This window comes from Gopherus flavomarginatus, chromosome 7, assembly GCF_025201925.1.
Source record: "Gopherus flavomarginatus isolate rGopFla2 chromosome 7, rGopFla2.mat.asm, whole genome shotgun sequence".
NCBI lineage: Eukaryota > Metazoa > Chordata > Testudines > Testudinidae > Gopherus > Gopherus flavomarginatus.
Genome location: NC_066623.1, coordinates 80,583,551 through 80,595,779, shown reverse-complemented (window position 1 = coordinate 80,595,779; position 12,229 = coordinate 80,583,551). Strand labels below are relative to the sequence as shown.

General features: G+C 45.3%; 1 protein-coding gene across 1 annotated transcript in view; it reads left to right on the top strand.

Moving 5' to 3' along the window:
• Positions 1-9,366: 9,366 nt before the first annotated feature.
• PTBP2 (polypyrimidine tract binding protein 2) overlaps positions 9,367-12,229 on the top strand; it is an 81,086-nt gene continuing 78,223 nt past the window's right edge. Inside the window, 2 exon segments of the mRNA XM_050960970.1 lie at positions 9,367-9,683; positions 11,451-11,481. Of these exon segments, the coding sequence (XP_050816927.1) occupies positions 9,676-9,683; positions 11,451-11,481 (39 nt within the window). The 5' untranslated portion in view covers positions 9,367-9,675.

Here is a 12,229-nt window from a genome sequence, read left to right as displayed (position 1 = left end):
CTTTTGATTTTCTGGGATTTCTTCTCAAGTTCTGCAATCTACGTGAGGCCGGTGATCCGGCTGCATTAGTCAAGGTCACTAGAAAAAAGAAAGAACCATGTAATACACAGAGGCTACATTGTTTATTATCACACAGTGAAGGACTATTGAGACTTTTGGTAGCATCCTTCTCACATACCTCACATAACACAGAGAGGGCAGGGAAGCTAAGTCATGGCGAGCAATGGGGTGAGTGTTTTTCCCCCGAGTTCCCCTTGGGAGTGGGAATTGACCAATGGGTCACTGGGGTTTATCTGCACTGGGTACAGGAGGTAGCTGGTGTCCTGCACAGGGGACAGTAGTGAACAGGAAGGTGGCGAGCTGCTGGCGGGGGGCGGGCTTTGGTCCGCGTTCATGCCATCCTGCTGGTGGGGGGCGGGAACGCAACGCAGGGCTGGATGCCTGATGGGAGGGGGGTGTGGAACACCGGACCGCACTGCGTGGCCGGATGCCTGCTGGGAGGGGCTTGGGGAACACCGGAGCACACCGCGGTGCTGGATGCCTGCTGGGAGGGGGGGTGGGGAACACCGGAGCGCACCGCGGTGCTGGATGCCTGCTGGGAGGGGGGGGTGGGGAACACTGGAGCGCACCGCGGTGCTGGATGCCTGCTGGGAGGGGGGAGGGGAGACTGGAGGGCACCGCGGGGCTAGCTACGTGCTGGGAGAGCGGGGGGGAAACAACAGAGCGCAATGGGCTGGGGAAACGCGAACCTGGCGCCCTGCACTCAAGTATCCCTAAATTCTCAACAGGGTTTCCTACTGCCAGACATATCACTGCTGTGTGTTACCTGGGAAGAGAGGGAGGGTCTTCTACAGCAATGTGGATACCGCCCTTGCCCCTATGCAGCTTGCCTGTGTGCAGCCATGGTCCCCCCACCCCTCGCTGCACAGTGGATCGGACGAGTTAGCCTGACCGGGACAAGGACCACGGTGGCTCTCCCGATCAACTTGAGAAAGCAAATTGCAAACACTCTGGCTGCAACTTTTCAAGAGATTACCGAGGCACATTACAGAGACGTGATAGAGCAAATCAATGGGCTATTCCACGTTTAGTCATGCATGCAGGCAGCCATAACCACAACCCTCCTTTCCCAAAACATAAAAATCTACTTACCCCGAGCACGCTCCTCAGCTTCTTCCTCACCAGCAACTTCCAGCTGCTGCGACTGGCTAGCCTCCTCCTGGCTTGAGAAGAGCTCCTGGCTGCATGTGTACTGGGACTCCGGGGTGTCTCCCTCCACGCCAGTAGCCTCACTGTCGCCTTCCTCTACACCCTCCCCACTTCTCCCTGCTGTGAACTCTCCATCGTGGTCCTCGGATTGGCAGTGGGGTCACACCCAAGTATGGCATCCAGCTCCTGGTAAAAACGGCAGGTCGTGGGGGCAGCTCCTAAGCAGTGATTTCCCTCACGAGCTTTGCAGTAAGCACTCCTCAGCTCTTTTATTTTGACCCTGCACTGCAATGCGTCCCGTTCATGGCCCCTTCTCATCAAGGACTGCGATATGTGCCCATACGTATCATAATTTCTCCTTCTGGAACGCAGCTGTGCTTGCACAGCTTCCTCACCCCAAACACTTATGAGGTCCTGCAGCTCTGCATTGCTCCATGCTGGGGCTCGTTTGGTGCGTGGAGGCATGGTCGCTGATTGATTGATTGATTGCACTCCACACCTGGCGGAGCAAACAGGAAGGGGATTTTTAAAATTCATGGGGCATTTAAAGGAGGGGTCAGGTGAGCCCTGGGCAGTGGAGTTTGCATGATTACCAAAGAGGCTTCTAAGGTATGTTGGGATACCTACTTATGCCACGGAGGTCAATAAAAACGCTGGTGGGTGTCCACACTTGCTGACCAGCGCTGGATCACCAGCGCTGGATCCCCTACACCCAAGGCTCGACCGGGTGTACAGCCAGCGCTGCAACCAGGGAGTTGCAGCGCTGGCCGTGCTGTGCAAGTGTGGCCACATCCGAAGTTGCAGCGCTGTAACCCCTCACCAGCGCTGCAACTCTGTAGTGTAGCCAAGGCCATTAGGCTTAGACTTGTGTGGTTTGTTTCATTTTGCTTAGTAACTTACTTTGTTCTGCCTGTTATTGCTTGGAACCACTTAAATCCTACTTTTTATACTTCATAAAATCACCTTTGTTTATTATTGAACCCAGAATAAGTAATTAGTACCTGGGGGAGCAAACAGCTGTGCATATCTCTCTATCAGTGTTACAGAGGGTGGACAATTTATGAGTTTACCCTGTATAAGAGTAAAATGAATTCATTTGGGGTTCGGACCCCATTGGGAACTGGGTGTCTGGGTGCTGGAGATAGGAACACATAAGTTGTTTTCAATTAAGTCTGCAGCTTTGGGGGATGTGGCTCAGTCTGCTGAAAACACAGCCCCAGGTCTAGTATGTCTGGCTCAACAATACAAGGTTTTGAAGTCCCAAGCTGGCAGGGAAAACGAGCTCAGAGGTAATCTCAGCACATCAGGTGGCAGTCCCAGGGAGGTCTCTGTGACCAAACCTGCCACAATAAGAATGCAACATCCATGAAAATAGTGCTTTGACAGCAAACAATTTGATTTTTGAAAATAAGACCCCTGTATTAAAATTTAAAAAAGACAAAATGCTCCTTTCACTCTCAAGGGCATGCTTTGTGGGCACTAAATGCAGAATCATTAAAGACACCTGCATTAGACATCCAATGTAAGAATGACTTCCAACCTGAGTGACTTAACCCATTCTGGGGTCAGATTGTGATCCCCTTTATATTGGTATGTGGGGCACTTATTCCTTGGGTTCAGTTGTACAGGAAACCAGCAAGTTAAGGAGCCACATTACTTGCAATGCAGGGTGGCAAACCGCAGTAACACTGACTAGCTCTGTCTCTAATAGTGAAAGACAGTCATTTTTGCAATGCTAGGATACATGTACCATGACTAAATAAACAAGACTAAGAACTATGCTTAAACATAATTTAAGATCAATTAAACGTATGGCTAACAGGAGTTCCATTAATATTTGACCAGTCAAAACACAATGGAGCATCCATGCTCTACATTAGGTATGGTGTAACAATGCTGGTTCTGGCAGGACCCAACTAAGCGTGCCAATTCAGGACACATTGCTTAAATGGGACAGTTATGGCCTAAGGCTGAGGTTTTTTCACCTCTAAGGCAAACTAAACCAGCCTGACAAAGAGGACTTTGGTCTTACCCCACTGGCAAACCACAAGTCACACAAGCAATTCCCTTAGACACTCCAGTTTCCCAGTATCACCACCAGTGCCACTCGTCATGGGGATGAATGGTTCTGAAAACCAACACCTCAATAAAAGGAAAAAGGTTCTCTCGATCCCAAAGAATCAAGCCCCAGATCTAGGTCAATATACAAATCAGATCTTACCCAGAAATCACGCTGTTGCCAAACCTTTAGAATCTAAAGGTTTATTCATAAAGGAAAAAGATATAGATGAGAGCTAGAATTGGTTAAATGGAATCAATTACATACAGTAATGGCAAAGTTCTTGGTTCAGGCTTGTAGCAGTGATAGAATAAACTGCAGGTTCAAATCAAGTCTCTGGAGTACATCCCAAGCTGGGATGGGTCATTCAGTCCTTTCTGTAGAGCTTCCATTTGTAGCAAAGTCTCCCCAGAGGTAAGAAGCAGGATTGAAGACAAGATGGAGATGAAGCATCAGCCTTTTATAGCCTTTTCCAGGTGTAAGAACACCTCTTTGTTCTTACTGTGGACAATTACAGCAAAATGGAGTCTGGAGTCACATGGGCAAATTCCTGCATACTTTGCTGAGTTATAAGGGGTATCTGCCTTCTCTCAATGGGTCAATTGTATAGCTGATGGTCCTTAATAGGCCATTAAGCAAGCTAGGCAGAGCTAACACCAACTTTTCTGGGATGTCACCCAGAAGCAGAGCATAAGTTTGAAGTACAGACAGTACAGAGACGATATTCATAACTTCAACTACAAAAATGATACATGCATACAAACAGCATAATCATAACCAGCAACCTATAACCTGGTCTTAGACACCTCATTTGACCCCCTTTAAACAAGATTTGGTGCCACTACAGGACTTTGGTTGCAACCATGTTCTAGATGGTCCCAGATTATGTCAATAACATCACAAACATAATTTAAGATCAATTAAACATATGACTAACAGGAGTTCCATTGCTATTTGACCAGTCAAATCACAATGGAACAGCCATGCTCTATATTAGGTAGGGATACAAACCAGATAATTTTAAAACAAAACAATTTCCAATACAATTTCTCCCCGCCCTTCACCTTCTCCCCCTACCCTTCAGGCGAGCAAGGCAAATTATATTTAAACTCAGTTTGGCTATATCTAAGTGATAAATCCAGTCTTTACAACTGTGTAGACAGTCTTTGTCATGCTTGTTTTGATGTCACTACATATCAACTGCATTTTGTAGAGTTAATTTAATGCTAAACGCAGGCTAGCACTTAAGGAGACATCATATGGAGAAAGGAGGTTTTACAGACTGCGTTAGTTAGGAAATGGAGAAAAAGGAAGGGACTTGACTCTGTGTCCTATAGATTGAATAAAGGATCAATTTTGCGTTCAGTACAATGGAGTCCTGTCTCCTTTTTATCATGATAGAACACAACACACTGTAGAAATGACTTTCAAATCCAACCTAGGCTAGATTTCAAGCACAGCTGCAAGATCTATTCCACTACCAATCTGCTGAGACATTAAGTTTCTTCTGACAGGGACAAAACAAACAGTGTGGATTAAAATATGTATGTGGTCGATTTCCCTAGCTACAGATGTTTGGTGAAACACATCCCACCCCCTGAGCTTGGTGCGCTGGTAAATTGTTCTCCCTTTCCCCTCCTCTTGTCAGGCCTAGTCATCAGTGTGCAATGTTTGTGACAAAAAGTCAAATCAATCTCCAGGCCTGAGGAAGGGGAACGTGCACATATGTCTTTCCCCCCTATCATGATTGTTTATCTTTTCAGGAAAATAAAGTATTAGGTGCACCAAGTGAGTGCACAGAATCAGAGTGCAAACAATCACACATAATGTTACACAAACTTTTAATATAACTTAATGGGGTGAAACTTTTAAAATTCAGCTTAGTCTGATTTGTGATTTTTCACAAGTCATTGTATGTGAAGCTGTGGTTTTCCTTATTGTACCCCAGCATGGAGTGGGAGGGGTTAGGATACGTTTCATAATGCCATGTGGTATGTTGGGGGTGGTGGTGGGGGTGTAGGGAGTGTAGGGAGCAGCGACCATTAAGTTCTCCAAGGAGTTCAAAGGCTAAGTCCAGGATTCTTGGCCTCATAGGTCAACGAAGGACTGCAGCATTTGGTTTGCTGTCTGAGTAGACCAGGGGTAGGTAACCTATGGCACGTGTGCTGAAGGCAGCACACAAGCTGATTTTCAGTGGCACTCACGCTGCCCAGGTCCTGCCACCAGTCCGGGTTGCTCTGCATTTTAATTTAATTTTAAATGAAGCTTCTTGAACATTTTAAAAACCTTATTTACTTTACATACAACAACAGTTTAGTTATATATTATAGACTTAGAGAAAGAAACCTTCTAAAAAACGTTAAAATGTATTACTGGCACGCCAAACCTTAAATTAGAGTGAATAAATGAAGACTTGGCACACCACTTCTGAAAGGTTGCCAACCCCTGGAGTAGACCCATTATACCCTCGTGCAATTTCTGCTCCCTTGTCCTGGTGCTGGAACTCCTTGGCCTTTTGCTTGTCCTCCCTGTCCTTCTCCATGCTCTCAGTCATATTTACCCTTCAAGCCCTTTATTCATGGTCTGATGCAGCACTGGCTTGTAGGATCTTGCAGAGTATGTCCTACCTTTTCTTTCTCATCCTCATCAGGGTCAGGCATACTGCAGGTGTGCAGGGGGCACCTTTAAGGACGCCACACCAGAAGCTGCTGATAAAAACAGACACACACATTAGATTTACAGTCACAATTAAAAGGGAAAGATAAGTTTCAAAACTCCCTTCCCTTATTCCCATTAATACTTTTAATAAGAAATGCTTATTGACACATCCACTTTGGAGTGCCTTGGCACAACACTATCTCTAGCACCAACCATGGTGAGTATGGCCTACCAGGAGTGGTGTGGTGGATTTTCTTTTGCATGAAGCTATAAAATTCTGGCCCCTGTTCTATGGGTATAAGTACAGGGCAATGGCAATGAATATTGGCACTATTTTCACAGGCAATGGTGATCTTGGCTCTCTCACTCCTGAGGGTCACAAAGCACAGCAAACACAACTGGTACTGGAACCCGGAAGCTCCCAGGGCCCATATGCCACTAGCCTGTTGGCTGAGATGGTGCCAGCCACATTCATCACAGAGTGGTATGGGAAAGTGTCCTATCGTGGAGAAAGAAATAAGGCCGATGTCCCTAGAAACCTTCCAGAAAGGACTGCAGAATATCTCCATGAAACTTTTATCAAGATTTCTCAGCAGATGCTGGCTATATTTCTGTTCGTTCTACCTCAAAATGAGCACAGGACACTGAATCAATGTGATTTATGTAATCCAACTGCCATAGTACTCTTCAGAAAGAAGGTAAGTGAGGTAATATCTTTTATTGGACCAATTTCTGTCGGTGAGTGAGACAAGCTTTTGAGCTTACACAGAGCTCTTCTTCAGGGACCTGAAGACTAGCTCTATGTAAGCTCTCTCTCACCAATAGAAGTTGGTCCAATACAAGCTATTACCTCACTTACCTTGTCTCTCTGGTATTTTGGGATTGACATGGCTACACCAACTCTGCATATAGTATTGTTCGAGAATTTGGCTTGAATTTTCTTTTTACTCTGACAAGATAAGATGGTGAAAAAACAGTCCCTTTGTTTTATAATATGGGGATGAGATGGGTGTCATCTTTAAATGGCATGGGGAAAGGAGGAGAGGAAGGAAAAGTAAATAAAATAATCTGTAAGGAAAATTGCCTGCACACACTTACCTAAACTCCCTTCCCCTTCATCAGTGGGCTCATCTGAGCTCACTTGACAAGTCTGGCTAGAGTTCTGTGGTGTTTCAAACAGGTCTTGGCTCATGGCATGGTAGGAGTCCCCCACTGCATTTCCGTACTCTTGCTCCTCCTTGCTGTTCAAGCCAGTGATCTCCATCTTGGGCTCCTCTGAGGTATCCATAGTGGTCCGTGGAGTGCTGGTGGGGTCACCACCAAGTATGGCACACAGTTCATTGTAAAAGTGGCAGGTCTGTGGGGCAGCATCAGATGTCACCCCTCAAATGTGGAGTTTTAAATCATGAGCAGAGCAGTCACTGTCGTGGGGATAGGGGCATTGTAGGAAGTGGCTGGAGAACTGTTTGTTTGGCGCTGGTCATACGGTGTCTACATTTACACTACATTTATCAAAGTAGGTTGAACAAGGCTCTATGCTGTTTGGGGAAGTTATTTTTACTCTATCACCATAACAGGATATTTATGCTGGTCACAGACAAATTTGAATGTAGACACATGCATCAGTAGGTTGATGCAAGGCAATTTTTGTGAACGTAACTTTGTAGTGTAGACCAAGGGTGGGCAACTTGTGAGCCGCGAGACTGTTTATTTACATTGACTGGAGGCAGCTCCCAGTGTCCGTGGTTTGCCATTCCCGGACAATGGGAGCTGAAGGAAGTGGTGACCAGCATGTCCCTGCCAAAACCATGAGATGGGACTCAGGAAATCATGGGATTGGCTTAAAAATCATGAGAATATTTTTTTTTAACAAAATGTATGTTGAGTTCTCTTTATTTTCCTGTTGGTTTTTGAGCCCTTATATTACCTTTGGTTTACATTTTTTAAGCTTTTCTCCATAAACACAAAGGTTAGAAACTTTTTTTTTTTTTCAAAAAAATGAAAGCTGAGATTTTCCCATAATCAGCCATCTCCAGGAGACTTGGATATAAGTAAAATATCAAATATTGCAAGACTCACCCTAAAACAGAGAGAGTTTGCAATACTGTGAAACCAAACATGCTATTAAATGGCCTTGTAGTGTAAATATACCTAGGTTAGATTTAGGCCCAAATCCTGCAATCTACAACATTTCAGGACTGTTGTAGCCATGAGGAGTCACAATGACTTCAAAAGGATCATTGACCAATAAGGCTAATGACTCTTACGTATTGCGCAACATGGACTAATCCACCTGCATATTGTACAATACAGGATTTAGGCCTTAATTTATATGTTCATCTTAATACCAACTAAAATATATTTGTTATCAGCTTTGAAGGAGAAACCCTAACCCCAACAGGAGTGTGAGCCATTGTGTGCAATCTTTAATTGCTTGGAGGGAGGGGAAGAATATACTATAGCAGGGGTAGGCAACCTATGGCACACGTGCAGAAGGCGGCACACAAGCTGATTTTCAGTGGCACTCACGCTGCCCAGATCCTGGCCACCGGTCTGAGGGGCTCTGCATTTTAATTTAATTTTAAATGAAGCTTCTTAAACATTTTAAAAACCTTATTTACTTTACATACAACAATGGTTTAGTTATATATTATAGACTTATAGAAAGAGACCTTCTAAAAATGTTGAAATGTATTACTGGCACGCAAAACCTTAAATTAAAGTGAATAAATGAAGACTCGGCACACCATTTCTGAAAGGTTGCTGACCCCTGTACTATAAAATGCTTGATGGTTTTTTTTTTTTTTTTTGTTCATCAGCAGTCTTAAGAGTGGTTGATATCTAGTACTAACTGCACTAGCTGTGATTATTATATTGTGTGCAATAACATGTCTACCTTTTCATTGCTCATGTTTCAGGGCATAAGTTAATAGTTCTCAATTTAAAACAGGAAGAATTTCTTTCCTCTCCTTTGGAATGCTGTTGCACAATTAGATGCATTATGAAAGGTAATAATTTCCTTTGAAGGACCCTGCACTGGCCAATTGGAGAGGCAGGATACTACAGAAGATGGACTATTGATGGCAATTCCTCTCCAAAATTACAAGAGGAGAAAGGCTTTAACTACTCCCTCTCTGGCCCCAGAAATGTGGAGATGTGGCACCAAGTTTGGACAGTTTCTTCCTGCAACAAGCGAAGCCTTGCACCAGGGCTGGAGCCTGGGGAATCCAATCCAAGTCTCCCTGCATCATATCTGGCAAGTTTCTCTTCTCAAGCTCAGCCTGGCAGTAGGGCTGAGGAGTCTTTCTCCAGCTAAAGGAGCCAGACTTTGAGGGAAACAGTCAAAAGAATTTCCCTCCAGAAAGTGGGCCTCCAGTCAGCAGGGCTGGGAGATTAATGTGACGTAGGAGATGGGCCTAGGAGTGGGCCTCGTGGGCAGCAAGGCTCGGAAACCACCTTGCTTGTCTTGCCTGCTTTGCCCCCCGCGGGGGGAATAGTTTGCCTCAGACAGGCAGGTGACGAGGAGCATCGCAGAAGCGCCAGTAGCTGCTGCTACTGAGCATGCGCACAGCGCACGGGCATGCCCAGTGACAGCTGAGGGAGCCCAATCTGATGGGGAGCAGAGCCTGGCACTCGGCAACCTTCGGCGGTTTCCGTGGGGGCCTGGCCGCCATTTTCTCGTTGCCTCTCTCCGCTCGCTGCCTGCGCGGCTCCCTGCCCTGCTCGCCAGCGCTTTGTCTTGTTCGGCGATGGACGGGTGAGTACCGGGGCGGTGGGGGAGCGGGGGCCGCTGCCGCGCCCGCCGGGTTATTGTGGCTTTCCCGTGGGGGGCTGGGCAGAGCGGGGCTCGCTCTCCCCCCCGTGGGTGTCTGGGAGGAGCAGGGTGCCCAGCACACCCCACTGAATAGCGGGGATTAGCTCCTGCAGACTCCTTGTGGGGCAGCTGGAGACCGACTGGGGCCAGTGAGGATGGGGGCGGTGGGGGGAGCTTCTGCATAACGCGGACTCAGATGCGGGGCTGGGGCGGGTCCGTTACTGACTCACCTAGGGCTGCGTGAGTCCTTAGCGCCCTGTTCATTCTGTGGCCCTCTCAGTGTGTGTGTGTGTGGGGGGGGGGTGCCCCCATTCCCGCCCTCTTTTATCCCCTCCCCCTCATTCGTGGGGTTAGAGGAAACGCTGTGAGCAAGACCCCTGCTTGTTTTGGTGCTGGCCAGAGGAGGAGGAGGAGCTGGCAGATGGCAAGCTCTTTTGTTTTCAATAGCTGCTTAATAGCCCCCTGGCTTTTTTTTTTTTAATTTAAGGTAGAAAGATGCCTTTGTGTATACTGGAGACAGGCAGTTAAAGCCCAAGTAGGGAAGGGTTTGCAGGCATCAACCATATGGGACAGCAAGGGCCTTGATTCCTGGCAAGGAGCTTGGGTACAAGGCCCTCTTTTCATTGGGGCTGGGAGCTGCTGTTGGTGTTTATAGCTACTGTCAGCATAAACACTTGTGTGTGTGCAGCATCTTACTGCCCCCATTTACTTGCCTCCCTCTTTTGAGACCGATTAAACAATCTCTTGTGTTTGTGTGATAAATGTATAATCTATTGGTAATGTGATTTTGAAGTCTTTTTATGGTTGCTTGTCAGCCTAATGTTGGTGTTACAAACCCTGTCTAAAAAGTCAATCCTTTGTGCTGCTCACAAATTGATACCCATGGAAGTGGCATGCTTTACTTATCACATTTTGTTTGTAATATTTTATGATATTTGTGTTAATTAGGGTAGCCTGGCTATATTCTGTTTTGGGTTGTTATATTCTGCCTACCCAGTGCTAGATCCTGCAAATAGATCTACATAAGAGCATGTCTGTGCTGTTGTTCCACATGGGTGTAGAGTGCCATTTGTAGGATCTAGCATTCAATTTGGTCATCTTTTTCAATTCAGAAATAGTATTAATCACTTTCTGCCCTGAACTGTTCTGTAAGGATCACTGTTAAAGAATGAACAGAAAGGTTATCTTATGTACTACATCTGTCCTTAAATCCTCCTATTCTCACCCTATCCATTATCCCACAAAGTCCAGAGACTTCCTCTTCAGACTTCCTGGCATTGGCCAAAATGGATATCTATCAGACTCTGGAAGGAGGAGGCTGGATGGGGTGGGTTCTCTGACTGTGGGACCTAATTTCTCTCACTTCCTAAGTCCCATGTCCAGGCAGAGCTTCTTTGGAAAGTGTTCACTGACATCATGGACACCTTTTGTAGCTGTGTGTACTCTCAGGGATTCTTTGTTCAGTGTGCTGCCTGGATGTCTTCTATTGAACCTTTGAACCTATTCCCATTCCTGTTTTGTTTCTTTTTGACTCCTCTCCTCTTTTGAGGGGGCAGTCTTTGCTATTTTAATTTCTAAATACTAAAGTTAATTAAAATCTATTAAGAGTTCAGTTTTATGGGGAAATCATATTTATTTTGAGTCAATCTGTGGATTGAAAACTCAGACATGTTTCTTACTATTAAGTCAGGTTTCTTGTTTTCTTTACAGCATCGTCACTGATGTTGCAGTTGGCGTGAAGGTAGGATGTGAAGCTAGCTGATGATAAACTGGCAACCTGTTAATATGATATATGTTAATTTGTGGAGTTGAAGTGAGCTGTAAGATTTTATTAAGTGATTGTCAGCTGACATTTTGTCATCGAGATATGCTTTAATAAACAGAAAACTTTAAGTTGGAAACTGACCAGAAATGGGAGAATCTGTTATCAAAACCAGTCACTTGGATTGCAGATGATATAAACTTATTCTAAAGATTAGTCTCTCAGAAATAACGTTTGGGCAACATGCTGTTCTCACTGCTGCATGATGGCCTTAAAAGCTGATTTTTTCCCCCTCTCCCTACCTGCAAAAAACTCCAAATAGGTATTCAGTTCTTGTTGACCTCATAATTGGAGCAGAATATGGGAATGAAGTTTTGACCTGCAGATCTGAGAGCAGAGGTTTGCTGTTTTTTTGTTTTTTGTTCCTCCCCCTCAACTCACATTTCTTCACTGAAAGTTCTCCAGTTATAAGAATTGTACCATATAGTTAATTTCAGTTAGCCCTCTGATTCTTTCACTCTTGAAATGAATGTTGCATTTAAGAATCAGATCAATACTTCATAGGAGCTGAATGCGACAAAAATATAGTTAGCATGAAGGGAACAATGGCACAGGGCTGGCCTTGAACTATACAGACAATATGTTGCCATAGGTGCACAATTTATGAACAAATGAGAGTTTTCTAATATTTGTATATTACTTGTTGAACAGCATATTTGGGATTATG